The sequence below is a fragment of the Megalops cyprinoides genome, chromosome 3 (assembly GCF_013368585.1).
Source record: "Megalops cyprinoides isolate fMegCyp1 chromosome 3, fMegCyp1.pri, whole genome shotgun sequence".
NCBI lineage: Eukaryota > Metazoa > Chordata > Actinopteri > Elopiformes > Megalopidae > Megalops > Megalops cyprinoides.
The window spans coordinates 48,438,509-48,456,752 of NC_050585.1; the positions used below are offsets into that span (position 1 = coordinate 48,438,509).

At 41.4% G+C, this 18,244-nt stretch overlaps 1 protein-coding gene across 1 annotated transcript; it reads left to right on the top strand.

Annotated features, from left to right (window-relative positions):
* Positions 1-1,490: 1,490 nt before the first annotated feature.
* On the top strand, positions 1,491-6,495 carry wdr74 (WD repeat domain 74). Its single transcript, XM_036525423.1, has 10 exons — positions 1,491-1,592; positions 1,973-2,079; positions 2,705-2,829; positions 3,102-3,165; positions 3,687-3,830; positions 4,126-4,227; positions 4,710-4,866; positions 5,407-5,549; positions 5,696-5,749; positions 5,977-6,495. Exons 1-10 carry the CDS (start codon positions 1,532-1,534, stop codon positions 6,154-6,156), a joined length of 1,137 nt encoding a protein of 378 aa, XP_036381316.1. The 5' UTR covers positions 1,491-1,531; the 3' UTR covers positions 6,157-6,495.
* The last annotated feature ends 11,749 nt before the right edge of the window (positions 6,496-18,244 follow it).

Sequence of the window (18,244 nt, forward strand, 5' to 3'; positions counted from 1 at the left end):
TCTGCATCCCTTTTTTTCTCTGTCTTTCGTCTCTTTCTCTTTCTCTTTTGTGTTTACCTGTTCTGTTCTATAACGGTTACAAATGTGAATTGCAAACAATATCACAAAGAGTACAAGACAAATGACAATTGACTGACAACTCAAGGAAATTATAACATTGAACAGTCATAACTTCTATCTTGATTTTCTTACATTACCCCAAAAGGTACTGTAAGAAAAATTTTGACTGGACATTTAAAAGGACCATAACCAATGTGAGTCATTTCATTCCAGATTTGTGGACAATTCGAAGGGTGCTTCAGGGACCCATCTGTGTCCTACAAGAAAAGATCCCTGGAAGGTTATGCACCGGTAGGCTGTGAGTTCAATCCTAAAACAGTGATGCCATTATGCCTTATACCCGTGTTTCCCAACCCTGCTCCTGGAGGCACACTGTCCTGCATATCTTCTATGTATCCTTCCTGCTTGACTAAATCAGGTGTACTCAGCTAATCAAAAGTGCCACTGATGAGTTCAGTCAGGTAGGTAGAGCAGGGATAGATAGAAGATATGCAGGACGGTGTGCCTTCAGGAGCAGGGTTGGGAAACGCTGCCTTATACTATATAAATATAACATCATCTGACTCTATGGGTGAACTTAAAAATACTAAAATTGCAGTATCTTTGACTGACTGATTTATATACAACACATTTTGGATTTGGCTCTTTTTTTTATCAATTTCCATTGCTTTCAGTTGTTGCAGTTAAATTCAACAGTTAAAAATTGAGACTTAGACATGAAAACCTCAGACCGATAGCTTGAGTTTTTTCTAGGGACTAAATGAAATTCATTTGTACATTTTAGTAAATATTTTATATTTGATATAACATCAAATAGTGTGATATTTTCTCTACACACATATGTGTTGTATGAACACAGTGGGCCTTCAGAATTAACCCATGGGCACGGCATCTAACAACTCTTTCACTCCAGTTCAGCCCGTACCACATTTTCTCTCACGCGTTAAATTGTCAAATATAACACAATCTATTGATCTTAAATCCTGTGATGCGTGTGAATTCGATTTGTGTTCTTTAGACTGTCAATGACAACTGGTATTGCTGGCATTTTCTGTGGTTTCTGTCCGAATGGCTGCGGCTGGAGTTTGTATTTTGTACAGATCAGTGGCAGTCTACATGCGCCATCTAGTGGAATTCATTCACCCACCGAGCTTCGCATTTCTTTATTTCCCTGCACATCAAAGAACACGTATTTAAAACACTACTACAACATAACCTGAGTTCTGAAGTTAGACTTGCTAACTTTCGATAATTATGCACACTGTTGATACACAGAGCTGACATTATCACGATTTATACGAAATTAGACAAATGGAAAATATGTCTCGCATTAAGATGTTGTTTATTCTGTCATGACCTGCTTAAAGCAATGGGAACGTTTATTCTGAAATACTGTTTCCGGAGGGGGGAATTTGGAAGTACACCGTAGCTTTTGGCGTCAGAGGCAGTAGATGGGAATAGTATTTTTACCATGGCAGATAAAAGTCAAGCGTGTTCAGTATGGCTCGGTTCAGAAACTGGAATATTAAAAGGTAAGAGGAAATTGGTAAGATATTTAGTAGAATTTTAGACCGCTGCTATCTATGTTAGCTTGAGACTAGCCACTCTGCTAACTAGCTAGCCATCAACACGTGGATGAGGAGGCATTGCTGTGGCTGTGCCGTGTAGCTACGTAGCTCTATAGCTAGTAAAGCGTCAGTGTTGTGTCTACTATTCCTAGAGTCTGTCAGCGATTTACATGCATTTTGTGCAGATTTTGAGCAAACTATTGCAGTGATCACGAACTTGCTTTCCAGCCAGCTACAGTTACAGTGTGGCAATGTATGTTACGTTACCTTCGAGACAAATCGGCCAACTACGATTCCAAGCAAGATCTGTACACCATTGCTGTCTGTTTTGCTTCCCTATGCAGGAGTGAGCCTTGCCAAGAAACATGCTTTCAACTTCTGTGAAATGAGTACTCTGAGTCGGGATCAGGAAGTCTGTGTGCTCTGTTGGGGGGACGCACAAGAGTCCGAGGTACGCTGAGAGGAACAAGTGTTGTGCTGTGTAGTATCCTCCCTGCTTTATATGACATCACATATGCTTAGCAGTCCTTCATACCAATGCGACTTACATAGCATACAGTTTTCACTTGTCATTTATACAGTTGCGTATTTACCAAGGTAGTGCCAGTTAAGTACCTTGCCCACAGGGATAGCTGTCATACTCCATCTGGGAATTGAACCGGCAACCGCTACGTTACAAACTTTGCTCTTTACCACGACGCCAGGCTGCTGACTTTATGCTTGTACTATGTGTTCACACAACAGTCATATATTCTCATCACACTGAAACTCAAGGTGAAATGGAGCTGGCTGACACTCTGATTTTACTGAAAGGTAGCACAGTCGTCTTGCTGAGATGGCAACACAGGCACACCTTGACTTTAAACACGTTGAGAAAGTATTCTTCTTCTGCCTTAGTGGGTGCCAGAGTTATGGAGAATCTTTACAGTTTTAATGTTGAATTTGAAATGTTCAGGCTCTAGAGTAACAGCTAAAAAATTACAAAATGCATTATTCGATAAAATGATGCTCTTTTTCACTGAAGAAGGAGACACTAACAGAGCTCTAAGGGTTTTGTGTGTGTGTGTGTGCTGCAGGTATTGGTGGGCTCTGTGAATGGAACAGTGAAGACTTTCAGCACAGAGAAAGGGATCTTCACGGAGAGCAAGCAGTGTGGCGACAGCACCCAGGGCAGGTTCACTGGACTCGCTGTCACAGACAGGTAAAGCAACATACTCAGTTACTGCATGGACAGGTAATGAGCAGGGCATCCGCAGAGCCAGTAGCTTGATGGGCAGCCATTGGAAGGAGTTTTTGGGGTGCAGGAGGCTTGTAACAACAGAACAAGACAGCACCGTTGTGTGTGTGTGCGTGCGTGTTTATATATATTACATATATAGCAATCCATTTCATAAGTTATTATGAGTCGTGCTTTACTGAAATATAAATCTTAAGTTTGTTGGGTAAAGTCTTTGTCTTTTTGTCGCTTTACAGTGCTCTGGTCACTTGTGTGGAGTCTGGGCTGGTCAAGGTCTGGAAGGAAGGCAGCAGTGACACTGTAAGTCTGTGCCTCTTCTCTGCATTTGGACATTTGTGTGTGTTGTGGGCAGCAGATGTCCTACAAGGAAACCATTGGGGAAACCAGGCTGGTTTGTAAAGGAACTGACTGTGGTGATGTCACCCACTGTTACAATGAGAAGCAGCTTATTCCCTTCTCCAGCGGGACGCTGACCTCTAAGAATACATTGCATTACATTATTACGTTATTGTCAGAGCGACTTACATGGGTTTCAGTTTTTACGTAATCCATTTATACAGCTTGATATTTTCTGAGGCAATTGTGGGTTAAGTACCTTGCCCCAAGGGTACAGCAGCAGTGCCCCAACAGAGAATCAAACCAGAAACATTTCAGTTACGAGCTGTGCTCCGTACCACTATATATAAAAGGGGTCCATGGTTTAAGGCACTGAAGGTCATTAGTGCTGTTATCAATATGTCTTGACAAAACAGCAAGTTAAAATTAATCTCATCCCCATCTTCATTTCCCTGTCTCCATTTCCGTTATCTCTCTGTGTCCAGGTCGAGATCAATGCCGGCAGCAGTGTGTGTCGGATGCGTCAGAATTCAGTGAAGCGCCACCATGTGGCCACCGGAGGAAAGGAAAATCCCCTCAAAGTCTGGGATCTGGAGAGACCCGACACACCTGTATTTACAGCCAAGAATGTAAGAAAAGGACTCAGCTTACACCTTCTTCTGTCCTAATGGAACATTCGCCTTTACTGACATTTAAGTGTTTCTAATGATTTATATAACATGAATCTCCCACTGACACCTTATAATGGGGAGGTCACCTCATCACTTTGATATGCATTTCAACTCAATGCAGTGTTTTACAGACCAGTTACAGACCATTCCTCATTCACATAGTGATACAAATACAGTGTTGTGTTTAAAAAAAACTGCAGTGGGTTATTTGGCTGTGTCAATGCAGTGCTGTTTTGTTAACTGTGGGTTTCAGGTTCGTAATGACTGGCTGGACCTGCGAGTGCCGGAGTGGGTGAGAGATATGGCCTTCATTCCAGACTCTGACAAGATCGTCACCTGCACAGGACACCACCAGGTCTGTACACAAGGCCCATGAAGAATTCCCTCTCATGGACAAAACTGTGTTGAAAAGAGTCTGTAGGAAGCCCTTTGTGAGTTTATAGAGCGGCTGTGTAGTGTAGTGGTTAAGGAGCAGGACTTGTAACTGAAAGGTTGCCGGTTCCCCACTGGGGCACTGCTGCTGTACTCTTGGGCAAGGTACTTAATCCACAATTGCCTCAGTAAATATCAAGCTGAATAAATGGATAGCATTGTAAAAAACTGTAACCTATGTAAGTTGCTCTGGATAGGAGCATCTGCTAAATGCCAATAATATAATGTGATGACATCGTATGTAATCATGAGGTATGTGTTACTCATTAGAGCTCTGGAAATAGTCTTTCAAATATGATGTCTGCAGTTGTTTGTTTTTAGAAGACAAATATGAAATAGCGTTTGTGGAATACACGCGCACCATACAGCATTTTGTTCATACAGGCCCCTCCGTTCTTGTTTTAGGTACGAGTGTATGACCCCGCCTCCCCTCAGCGGCGACCGGTCCTGGAGGCACAGTTTGGGGAATACCCCCTCACTGCCCTTTCCCTCCCAGCTGGCCCTGGCTCTGTTGTCGTGGGCAACACACAAGGACAGATAGCTATTTTAGATTTACGCAAAGGTGAGTTCAGCCAGAAAGGCAGAAGTGCTTATGTTATGAGTCACTGCTGGAGTAAGTAAAGTTTACAAGCTGTTTTGCGATTAAAACAGGCTGTGAGCACATATTTTCCCTGGCTAATATCAGGCCAGCTCAAAGATAGGTAGTTATTACCATTAGCTTCCCATGAGCAGAGATTTCTCCAAGAAAAACTATTTACTTTTCTGCTTTCTGCGCCAAAAGATTGTATGTAGTTTCTCAGTCTCCCCTGACTGGCTGGACCACATGGTGGGCAGGAGTGGCCGGTAGCTGTCTTGTGAATGGAAATGCAAAGGATGTTAAAATAAGCATCCTGACAACTTTTTGGGTTATAGTTATGATTTGCGGTTCTGGATTCCGCCAAGAATCAGCTGCCAATAGTGGAAAAGTCCCTTACCTGAGCATGGTTGGTCAGTGTTTTGTGTGCATGTCTATGCAGAAAGATCCCCTCTCACTCCACAGCTCTGAACGATGGACTGCAGCGTGCCTCTGTGGAGTGACACTCCCCCTCTTTCACTGCTTCAGGTCTGGTGCGTGGTTGTCTGAAGGGGTTGGCCGGTGGGGTTCGGGGACTGCAGTGTCACCCGTCTCTCCCCTTAGTGGCCTCCTGCGGTTTGGATCGGTTCCTCAGGGTACACAGCCTGGAGGACCGCAAACTACAGCACAAGGTACACACACTCACACACACACACACACACTCACACTCACACTCACAGACTACTCTGTGTGGATGGAAATGCAAAGGATGTTCTGTCTTATGATGTGGGGGAAATGTCTCCTTGATTTATGCTCGTGTCTCTCCTCCCCCACGCAGGTGTATCTGAAGTCACGGCTAAACTGTGTGCTTCTGTCCAGCCGAGATCCGGAGGTAACGTGAGGGAAGGGAGTTCTGGGAGGAGCTGCTGTTAGGAGAACTTTCATGAAAATGACTGAAGGATCTCAAATATTATTCATCTTTAGATTGACATGTTTTGTGATATGCATGTAAACATGCATGCCTGAGATAGTGTTACGGTCTATTTAGTGCTGCATCCATGACGGCATGCTTCAGGACTTTGGTCTGAATCCCTTTCTTTCCTTTTTATTTTCTGTCAGGCCTGTCCTGCCGCAACGGAAAAGGAAGAGGAAGTCAAAGAAGAAGAGCATTGTGGAGACGAGGTGTGGGACACAATGGAGACGGTGATGGAGGGAACGAGAAAAAGACGAGTGGAGCAAACAGCCGGCAAAGGTGGAAAGAAGACGGGCACAAAGAAAAAGAAAATGGTGAAGAAATGAAAAAAATACATCTAGAGGAAAAGAGGATACTCTGTGCCCCTCGGGAGGAGGGGAAATCTGCTTGGAGCCTTTTTTTGGAAACAAGTCCTCAGCTTTGCCTCGGGGCGTGGCTGCAGTAATCTCTTGTTCTTTGTTAGGATTTCTAAAAAAAAAAAGTGGACTGACATGGGACAGCTGTAAATATGCATAACGGTGTCAGTGTGACTCCTTGAAAGTACCTTCACATTATATATTTCTACATTTCTATTTACCTCTATGTACGTATTACAGGATTCAGCACACTTGGAGAAATGCATTGAACTGTAAATCTTAACAAATGGCAACAACGATTATTTAACACCACCAAAACAATAAATGATCATTTGATTTTTAAAAATCAAGGCATCTATATTGTCTGCTGGTGTAGAGGAAGTTGTGACCTCTTTTTGAAAGGAACGTGTGTGTCAATATCGCATAAGTTGCGTGTTTCAGATAATGACTGAATAAGGATAGTAATCATCTATCAGCTCCTTACAAGGCAAATGTTGAGAAAAGTTGATGGTGCCAATGATATAGAAAATGGGGCTTCTTAAATTGAGTGTTGTATGTGTATGTCTATCCGTGCATGTACACACTTCTGTTTAAGGTGTAGTTCTAGTAACACGGTGATCAATGAGTCGCCCTCAGCTGGACCTACTCTGTAGCGTCCCCTGCTGGTAACCATTGGCTGTTGTTTGACTGTTGGAGATCCCCTTTCTTGACTTGAATTGTGATAGGGGGTGAGGCTTAGGAAAAGCTGCATTACAAAGAATGTGTTGGTGGTATCACACCAGTGAGGATCTCAGATAAAGTGTTTTAGGTTTCTCTGCTGAGGAGGTGACTGTGAATTGTCCCAATTCATTAGGATCGAATATAGATTATGTGATGGATCAAATTAAACTATGAACCTGCACTACTTTAAGGCCCTGACAAGGTATCTGTTGAGAACCCTTTTTTGGTAATTGAAAATTTTGCCTGTCTTGTGTTGCCTGTCTAGTCCAGGGTGGGGAGAAACATGTGGAGTTTGATGAAAAAGTAATTTGGTATTAAGTGATCTTTAGATTTGGAATAGAACATGAAGTCTTGCTCTAGTTTGACCTTTTGCCCATTAGAAATCAGTCTGAGATTACAGTTAGTCATGCATTAAACATTTCTCAGGAGCACAGCCTAAAGAAGGGCTAAACCTCTGTTCTGTGGGGATTTGGTGTTCACAGGTTTTTGTTCATACAGACTCTTGGTACATACCATACCCTTATTTATAAAGATCTTATTTATAATTATAATCCTTTATAAACCCTTTAATCCTGATTGAAGCATTACATGGAGCACTACTACTACTTTCACAATAATTTTATTCCAAAAACCAAAATATATAAAAACAAAAATATATAAGCGCTGTTACTACCCCATTTAACTTAGAGTATTAGTAGTTTCAGGAAAGCTGGAAAACCTGGATAGCTTGTGCCAAATATAGTCATATGTGGGTGTTTCCATAACGCTTCTGTTCTTTGCTGTAAGTAGGCGTGGGTTTGTGTAAGGTGGTGGCAACATTCACACATTGTACGTGAGCAAAATACTGAATGACATCAGCCTTTTAGCAGACCAATGAGGTCTGTGCATTCAGGTCTGTGATAGACAGATCAGTTTGAAACCCACACTTCCTATTGGACGGTGGTAAACAACTCCTTTTTGCTTTGTCAGGATGGAAAAACTTTTCAGCCCATCCATGTGTCTGCGTCTGTGTGTGTTCTCCTCACCCTGTATTAAAGTATGCTTTGTGTGTGTGTGTGTGTGTGTCTGCATGTGTTCATCTGCACTTAGTTTCACTTCAAGTGACTAGCCTCTGCACACTGACACACCCAGTTCTCCCTTCACCTCGGTAGATAAGATAACGACTCGCACTGCTTCGCAAGGGACTGAGAGATAGGCAGAAGAAAGTGAGAAAATAACACCATAAATGCACAGAAAACCAAAGCATTAATGACACACCTTTGGTGGCAGAAATCACCTTTGTTGCTTCACTGTAAAGTATATATGCTAGGAAGCAGACTGAGGGTTCGGAGTGATTTATGCAGAGCTATGACATGAAATCTGAAGACTCGTGTGACTGAAGTACATCTGGGTGCATGGATGTTAATATGTATAAACAGCACGCATTTAGTTTTCAACTATGTTTTGAGTAACAGTCTTTAAGAGGGAGTTATAGAGAAGTATTTCATCATTGTCTGCTTAAACGTGAAACAGAAAATGTAAGATCTTAAATAGCGCTGATTTAATTTCATATATACAAAGAACATTACACACCTTCAAACAGACTTGTAAAAGCGCAAACGGCCCTCAAAAGGTTTGGATGGACTGTGCGTGAATTCAGAAGTTTATTCAAGATTCTTTGAACAAATAATGAGTTTGCGAGTTTCCCATGTCCTGGTCTGAGAATGTTCATTAGTTGTCAGCACAGATGATGCTGATACCTTTTTTTAAATATCAATTCCTAAAACAGAACATGGGTAGGATAGGTGTGAAAGCTTGAAAAAAGAACAGAGAATTAATGAATAAACACAATGACTAGGGAAGTAACAGTGGGGAAAAGGAACTCAGTAATGTGGTCTAAGAAATGAGATGAGAAAATGGGAAGAATAGGAGAACACTTTGACTTCAAACTCAATGAAAAGATGGCAAGAGGAATACAACGAAACAGAAACAGAATACAGAGGTTTTTTTTTTTTTTTGCTTACATGTGCATGTCAGGCATGGCGAAAAAGTAGTCACACAAAGGAAGCTGGCAGCAATATATCTTTATGGCAGCAGTCACACTGAGGTCAAAGGTCGAGGGTTATTTCTAATCTTACCATTATAACTTTTATACATCAATAAAATGGCACTGACTGCCATCATGAATCTGTGCAATCTTAAACCAACTCATTTTTTTACAGTGGCTTACTTTTACATTTTAGCTCCACATTTCATTTGCTTTGTGTTTTCAAGTCTTTTTACTTTTTCACATATTGACAGTAAGTACAGTGTAATGCAGTCAAAAATAGCAAATAAAAAGATACCACTGACATTGAATGGGTGTTTTAGAACCAGTCTCGTTGCCAAATGTTTAGACATAATCAATTTTTGAATTTGTCTGAACACTGACTAAAAAGTAAACCACTGGAAAAAAAAATTGATCTGATTTCATAGGAGTTGATGTTATTGCTCTGTCAACTTTCGAATACATACCACATACATGTTTTATAAATCATTGCTTGTCCACTCTGAATTGAAAACAGTGGACAACATTGCCCCAATGGTAGTTTTAAATGATTAACACTATCCTCAGTATTTCAGTATTATTTTTACATGAAACCATGGTAACCAACAAGAAAATCACCTAGGAAGCTGCTGCTAGATTCTGATAGCAGGCTTGTACTCTTTAACCTCGTCTCAGCAATGGCTGAAACTTTTTTTCCTTATGGCATTTTTACTACCATAAAGTGTTATTCCAGAGTCCAGAGTCCTATTCTGTCCCCTTCCAAATCATGTTTAATTACCCTCATTATGCTAGATCTTTGCTTTTGCCTGTAATTAAGCAATAGTGGCACGATAGTGTGTATGTAAGTCTATCTTACACGTGCATGTGTTCACAGAAGATAAAAGCAATTTAGTCTTTAGGGTGGAAAAAGATCAACGTCCAGGACACAAGATGTAATCTAATAAACAAACAGTGAGTAGAAACAGCTTAATGAAAGGGGCATTCTGTGGGATGGTCGACTACATGTGTGTATCTTCTACTGCTGGACACTGCTGTCCATCTTTATTCAACTCTGGCCTGTGTTTATGAAGCAAATCATTTGTATTTGATTGATTTGATTTTTGAACTCAGAGCTTTTGACATGGCAAATGACACCTCATATCTACCTCTGTATCTAGGAGATGCTGTTGAATGGACAAAAATTCTTGCTACTCAACAGAACAGTTTTCATGTGAATCACTTAACATTCACAAAGACAGATTTTGATCTTTTATAATAGCCATAAAATGACAAGATCTGTAAACTCTGAACAGAGTTCAAAGGCAGGCTCTCCTCTGAAGCAATTCTCAAATGTGTATGTGTGTGTGCATGTGTAGGAGTGTGTGTATTGATTTAAATTTGATCATTAATCTGTTTTACTATTGTCTTGTGACCTGTTGATCTTTATGAATTCTGTCAATAAAGAACAGAATGTGTGCAAAAAAAAAAGACTTCCAGACATCTCCCCTCACAGCGAGCGGGAAGAATGTAGAACAGATTAGTGGGGAGGCATGGTGTGGGTCATATCAATGTCATTAACATGCTTAACAGACACTTGTATCCAGGGCAACTCACAAGTTTACACATGTCTTCCACATTCTGTAACCCGTTTACACAGCTGGGTTCATAATGGACCAATCACACCATGCATCCAAAGACAGTCAAGAGCTCAGAACATGACTCTGTATGGTGGTCATATCTACCCATAATATTGCCAAAGACATCAGTGCTGCAAAGCATGGCAAACGCACAAAGCAAATAAAAGAACACACGTTAAACCACTTCTGAGCAGTTGCTATCGGATCCTCTGAAGATAATATTAAATAGTATTGAATACAATGATAATGACAACGATAACAAATAAGTATGCACCTGTGTAGCTGTATAATCATTTTTATTCTTAAGATCTCATTCACTGGAAAAAATCAGTCGTCTCTTAAGAGTCGCCATTTGAGCCTAGCCAATATTAATGCCCTTCTTCACTAAGCAGAGGCCCGTAAATGACCTGGGAATGAAACCGCAGCCTACACAGATTGCATTTACGGTATTAGCAGTATTGTAGAAGTTGATTCAGGATCCTTTTATTTATGATAATATATCATTGTGAGCTAGTAGAAACGACATTAATTTTGTTTGCGCAAAGTATCAAACTTGAAGCTCTGAGGCGCTGCAGATCGACCACCCCAGGTTTATTGTGCCAAGAACCAAACAGCACGTTTGCTTTATGTTTCAGTGTGATGCATGTGCAGTAGGAAGGTGTAGAGCATGTACAAATAGCATTGCTCAATGTTTCATTTGTGAAAAGGTGAAAATTAAAATGAATGGATTTAATGGGAAAGTGCTGTACAAAAACCACACCCACGCCATTGTTTCCACTCTACCTCACGGTGTTCTAAGGTACCTTTTCGCTTATGGGTGTAAGCACACAGTGCAATGTTGCTATATAACACTGTCTACTGTACACTACTGAAACCAAACCACTTAAATATATGTTATGGATAAGATTAAGAATTGTATCTTGTCTATGTCTATGGGAGTATTAATGTGCTTGTGTGTTTCTGTGCATGTGTGTTTATTGTAACTGTTCATGTCAGCTACATGTTTTTACATGTGTCTTCCACAGTGTCCGTTTCAGTGTACTCTGACTGTATGTCTGTCTATGTGTATTTGTGTGTGTCTCTATGCTTGTGAGTGTCTGTGTGTGTGCATGTGAGGGGGTGACAGCGTTTCGCTGTGACTTCATGTCAGCCTGTGTGAGTACAGGATGTTGGATTGAGGGGCAGGGCTCCAGGCCTGTTAAATATTGACAGGAAGTGTAATCATTAACCTGTCCCTAACTCCCAACCTCCTTTAAACTGGCCTCTCTTTCGCTCTCCCATTGCATTGCTGACAGAAGCACCTCTCTAACTCCAGCTGTCAGTAGTATCTCCGTTTCTCACTGTCTTTAATCTCTAATCTCTTTCCCTTTTCCATCCCGCGTATGAAACTTTCTCCCGGTCAATCCCTTTCTCACCTTTCCTAATCCTAAACTCTCCAGGAACCACGTGAAAACCAACAACCGCATCAAACCGCATGGTGAGTAAGGCTTCAAGTTAGTACAGTATATATCTTTTTTTTGCCTGAGATGGTCTACAAAAATCTGTCAAAAAAAAAAAGAAATTTGCCTCTTTGCCATTGGTAGTTTAATTAAATTATATTAACGTGTTTTTAAAGTTATTGGGATATGTATTTAAACCAAAGGATTCTGGTCAAGGATTACAAGAGAAAAATGCGAGAACCAATACAAACGCAACTAGGGGCTGGGTGTTCGGCGCCTCCCATGGAGCCTATAATCGTCCATCGACAGAGATCAACTGAGTACAGAGCAATTTAGAGAAGCAGTGAAGTAATACCGGTGTCCACATAATTCAAGTGATTTCTGGACCATTCAAACATTAACTGTCCACAAAATAACTTGGTATAGCTTCTTTTTTACAATTTTAAACTTTTTGTAAGTTTTGTGGTTGGTGTAAAAATCTGCCGTGAATAAAGACAAATAAATAGACAGAGACAAGTTTGCTTATCTGTTTGTGTGAACTTGGACAGTAGTGTGATTGCAGGAGCTGTATACTATAAATGTGATTACCTCATTTTAATTACGAGAAAGCTGGTATACAGGAATCATGTGACCTTTTTACTGTACAGGCAGAAAAAGACAGATACTAGTCTATGTGTGTAAGTTGAACCACTTTGTGCAAAGACATTGAGAACAATGTAATTTTCACTCAGCCAATGGCAAATATTAGGTAAGCAGCATTTGTATTCAAATAAACACATGTACCTGCTATGGTTACCTAATCAGATTTAAAAACAGGAGTGTTACAGAAATACATTTTAAATGTGGACTGCAGCGCTGGTACGAGGAATTAATTACCTATATGTGATATGCTGTATCTATAAATGGTGATTTTGGCAAGCCAAGACAAGCTGTACAACATTATAGTATCCAGTGTTGTTGCCATTACATGAGAGGCTGTGCTGTGATGTAGATAATAGTCCCCCCATGCACCGAACGCTGTGATTTTTAGCCAATGCACACAGAGAGCCGACAGCAAGTCTGGAATCCATTTGAAATCCATTTGAAGTAAGCCAGAAGAAGGTGTGAAAACTATGACAGAGAGAGAGAAAGAGAGAGAGAGAGCAAGAGAGAGAGAGCGTGATAGCTAGGGGACAAGAGCACCTGTGCGTCACCTTTAATTGTTTTATTGTTTTGTTTTTCCAAGGATAGAAGGAGAAAGGTTCACTGAGAGTCAAAGTCTAATGAGATAGCAGAAAGTGACACAGAGAAGTTGCTAGGCACTGAGAAGATGAGAAATAGAATCAAAAGTATGTGGCAAGCATGAGAGCTGATACTGGATGGGTCACTCTGAAACCATTGGTTATTAAAAAAAAGAGTGAATGGTAAAAAAAAAGGAAATAGCAAGAAATACAGCACAGCCTAAAGCAGGAAAAAGACACACCCATTGTACTCTTGTAAATTCACATTGCTACTTGTGCTGACAGCCACCATAAAAGAGATGTTATTTAGATAGGCCTCAGTACTTTGGCCATTCTGTGTGCGCGTCTATGGCGAGTCATAAAAATGGAGAGGAAAAAAAAAAAGAGGTCAAAGTCAGTTACTATCAGTTGCACACTCACGTGTTCTGAGCATCGGTTACCAAGTCCAAGTCCTAATTTAACCCTAGTTTCTCTGTGTTCTCAACTTGGGTTTTTTTTTTTTTTGGCTTGTGTTGCAGATAGATGGAATGTACACCCTTCTTGCCAACTGGGAAAACTGTGCTTCATTACAAACGTCCCACCGGATGAGTGTAGGTATGTATGTAGATGATATATACACAGAGCTGTTCATATCTACGCACCTCACATGTGTCTCGGTGACGGTGCTACGTGCTGGCGGTGAAAGAGTACTTTGGGATCTGGTGCTTGCTGGCTGTAACAGCAACTCCATGTGGAAGCTGTCTGTGTTCCAGTGGAGCTGCTGTTATCTGCAGAGAGACACCCTTAGCCAGCAGTGGCAACGGTGCACAGTCATGGAAACCGGTGACCCGGCGCTCTGTGTCATTATCAATGGTGTATATTATGCCATATTAAACCATGTTATTTATTGTGTATCTCAGCGTTGTGTATTTTTATAGCATTGTGTATCTCTATTGTTCAGTGTTACTGTCTGTCTCAACGCTCTGTCCTGTATTGTCATTCCATTAATTAGGTATAGTGTGACGGATAAATGTAGGGAGAGAGATAGTGTCCTGTGTTTTATCGCATCCACATAGTGTAAACGTGTTTTATTTTGCATCAAACCCACAGTCTGAAGGTAATGCAGAGTAAAAGTGTTTAAGCTGTTTATGATGAACATGGAGACAGGATGTTATGACCTAAGAAACAAAATATTCTTTCAGTTTAAAAAAAAAAAAAAATTCAGTTTTTATATTTTTTTTTTGTCCATGCGGAGCAATGAGGAAGCAGGGACACAGGGTAATGACCTATGAATTGACAGCCGGTGTTTGCTATTGGGCTGCCTGTCAGTTCTGTAGGCCACTGCCCTGTTTGTCTTACCAACACACCCAGATTTCGCCAGCGAGAAAGGAGGGGAGGCTGCTAGGAAGGTGGCCCAACAAACAGAACTGGCCTGGACACAGGCCACCGCCTTAGATAAAACTGAAACTTGTATCTGCCATCTGTTAGAAAACGTAAATCTGCCTTTAGGTTCAGCCTCAGTGTATCAGTGTTCTCCATGTTCCTTTTTTTTGGAATTTTCCCAAACCAGTCAATTAATAAACAGATTTTTCATTAGTGAACTGTGTGGATATTAAACTTTTGTAACAGTGCCTCTCAAAACTAATGATTATGGGAGCACGCAAAAATGCATTTACCAAAGGAAACCAAACATTGAACAGTGAACAGTGAAAAATAAAGCTGGAAAGAAAGAGACAGCGTCTTGAGCATTAGCACTTACAGAACTTCACCACTAGACAGAGATGTTGTGAAGTAAATAATCTTACCATATGAGTCAGTAGTGTTGAATGACACCCAACACCATGAATGTCACCGCCCCTCTTTCTCTCTCCCTGTCTCTGTCCTCAGCCACCTTTCTCGTTCAACTATCCACATTTGCTCAACTCCATACAAGAACCCACATGTTTACCAGGAAGAGAGGAGGGATTCCCCTTCAATTCCCCTCTAGATCATATCTTCTTTCAGCTTTCATTTTCACTCCTGTGCCCTTCACCGGGTCACCCTCACACACCCCACCCCCCCCCACCCTCACGTATCTCAAATGTCATTTCATTACTTAACATCATTATATATCAAATAGTTGCTACATATTGTTAGTGTTCATTGAAAGCAAAAGGTCATGATGAACAATCAGTCAGTCAAATGAGGAATGTACTCACTAACTCAATGTCCTTGGATTTAAATTCATATCCAAAGCAATCTGGACCTCTGACTGTCCCTGAATGAAATTTCATCAGCAATAAACTGCACTTTATATTTCTTTCTTGTATTGCACTGCTTTAATCCTGATGAGTAGTTTCCAGTGCAAGGTTCAAATGTGACAATAACCTGGATTGACCTGCATATATAAATAAATAAATATGTGTGTGTGTGTGTGTGTGTGTGTGTGTGTGTGTGTGTGTGTGTGTGTGTGTGTGTGTGTGTGTGTCTGTTTGCGTGCCTGCATGGTCTCTCTTTGTATGAGTTCATGTGTTTTTGGTCTAAAACAAAGGTTACTGAGTGAACAATTGACTAGGTGAGAGGAGGAGGGAGTGAATGAGAGAGTTACGCTACTCCAGCCGGTTGTGACAGAGGGATCGCAGTGGGTCGGCTCAAGTCTGTCATGTTATTCTTCATGGAAGGGTTCCTTTGGGGGGAAAAAGTGGCCAGGAATCTGCATAGGCTTTTATAAGACCTTTAACCGTATAAAGTACCATTCCACTCATGTTTAACTGGCTGACCAAGCATCAAAAACACCCATGAGCCCAGCACCTGCAGTTCATTAGTTATAAAAAAACTGCAGCTGAAGAGTCCTGCCAATCTTACGTCTTGAAGGGATCTGTGTGATTACAGAGTATCTAAGCATACAGTAGTGTTGCGTAATGGTGTAGGATCTAGACTTAGACAGTAACAAGCGCGTTACAGACGTTAATCATCAATTTAGCGCTGAAAATGAGAAACGATAAAGTTGTGAGGCAGGTCTGAGTTCAGGTCCCTGTACTGTTTGTGGTTGTTGGACAGGTTTGATTGTGGGCCTACTTAAGGGAGAACACATTACTTTTCAAAACACCGACTATGCGTATGGGAGGGAGAAATGAAAAGATGTAGAAAAAAAATAGCACAGTGTTGACAGGCAAGTGGGGTCGGTAGCTCATTCAGTCATATTTATGGAGATCATATTTAGGCCGTTGAGATATGTTGACAGATTTGTTGATAGATTAGTGACTGTGTGCGAAGCCAAGGTGAGTTTTTACATGGCTTTGAATACAGAAACAACCTTTAAACAGAATTTTTAGAGATGGCTTTGTGGCAACAATTTCAGAGGTCAAAGAGCGCTCCTTCTAGAATTTTTTTTTTTTGGTTTCTGAGATTTCAAGGAGGGATTTGTAAGTAAAGTAATACCCCAAGATTTGTAATTTTGACTTCTGGGGTTTGTAGATATTATGAATATTATGACTGGATATTATACACTGATGACCCAAAACATTATGGCCACCTGCCTAATATGCTGTTGGTCCTTCATGTGCCGCCAAAACAGCGCAGACCCGCCAAGGCATGGACTCTACAAGACCCCTGAAGGTGTCCTGTGGTATATGGCACCAAAACATTAGCAGCAGATCCTTTAAGTCCTGTAAGTTGCGAGGTGGAGCCGCCATGGATCAGAATTGTCAGTCCAGCACATCCCATAGATGCTCGACCAGATTGAGATGTGGAGAATTTGGAGGCCAGGGCAACACCTTGAACCATTGCCGAACAATGTGTGCAGTGTGGCAGGGCGCATTATCCTGCTGAAAGAGGCCACTGCCATCAGGGAATACCATTGTCATGAAGGGGTGTACCTGGTCTGCAACAATGTTTAGGTAGGTGGCACATGTCAAACTGACATCCACATGAATGGCCAGACCCAGGGTTTCCCAGCAGAACATTGCCCAGAGCATCACACTCCCTCCACCAGCTTGTCGTCTTCCCACATTGCATCCTGGTGCCATCAGTTCCCCAGGTAAACGGTGCACACGTACACAGCCATCCACATGATCTAAAAGAAAACGGGACTCATTGGACCAGGTGACCTTCTTCCACTGCTCCGAGGTCCAGTTCCGATGCTCGTGTGCCCATTGACTGGTCTGCGGCTACGCAGCCCCTTATGCAGCAGGGTGCGATGCACTGTGTGTTGTAACACATTCCTCCTGTAACCATCATTAAAATTTTCTGTGTCTTGTGCCATAGTAGACCTTCTGTCGGTTCAGACCAGACAGGATAGCCTTTGTTGCCCTTGTGCATTGATGAGCCTTGGGTGCCCAACACCCTGTCGCCGGGTTGTGGTTTGTCCTTCCTTGGACCACTGTCCATAGGTACTCACCACTGCTAACCGGGAGCACCCCAGAAGCCTTGCCATTTCAGAGATGCTCTGACCCAGTCGTCTGGCCATAACAATTTGGCCCTTGTCAAAGTTGCTCAGGTCTTTACTCCTGCCCATTTCCCCTGCATCCAACACGTTGACTAGGAGAACTGATTGTTCACTTACTATCTAATCTACCCAGACCAGAACCTATTCAGTTCGCCTGTGAGTGGTCGTAAGGTTTTGGCTCATCGGTGTATAAAAAGTGGTCTGCACATCGAATTCCCCAAAATTCTTTTGGAGGTTTACATTAATTTTCATTTTAATTATGCTGATTAGCCTACTTATCATTTAATAAGTGAAATGTATTTTAATTGCTTTGCTTCTTTGATCAAAGTAATGATGACCATTACACCTCTTCAGTGACTGTATCATTGGTTGGTTAATAAATTATCCATAAAAATAACTTCACACCACCAAATGAGATATTTTGCACTCAAATAACCGTTATTTGCATGATGTGCAGTTGAAAGAGGATGTGGGTGAGTACAAAAATGATAGATGATCACATGATCTTCTTCTGGACTAAGGAGAAAGAAGACTACTCTTTGTGACAGATGAAAACTGGCTTTGCCAGTGCAATCTTGAAGACAACATAGGGGCAGACATGTTGAGACACTGCATACTTCCTGTTTACAGTC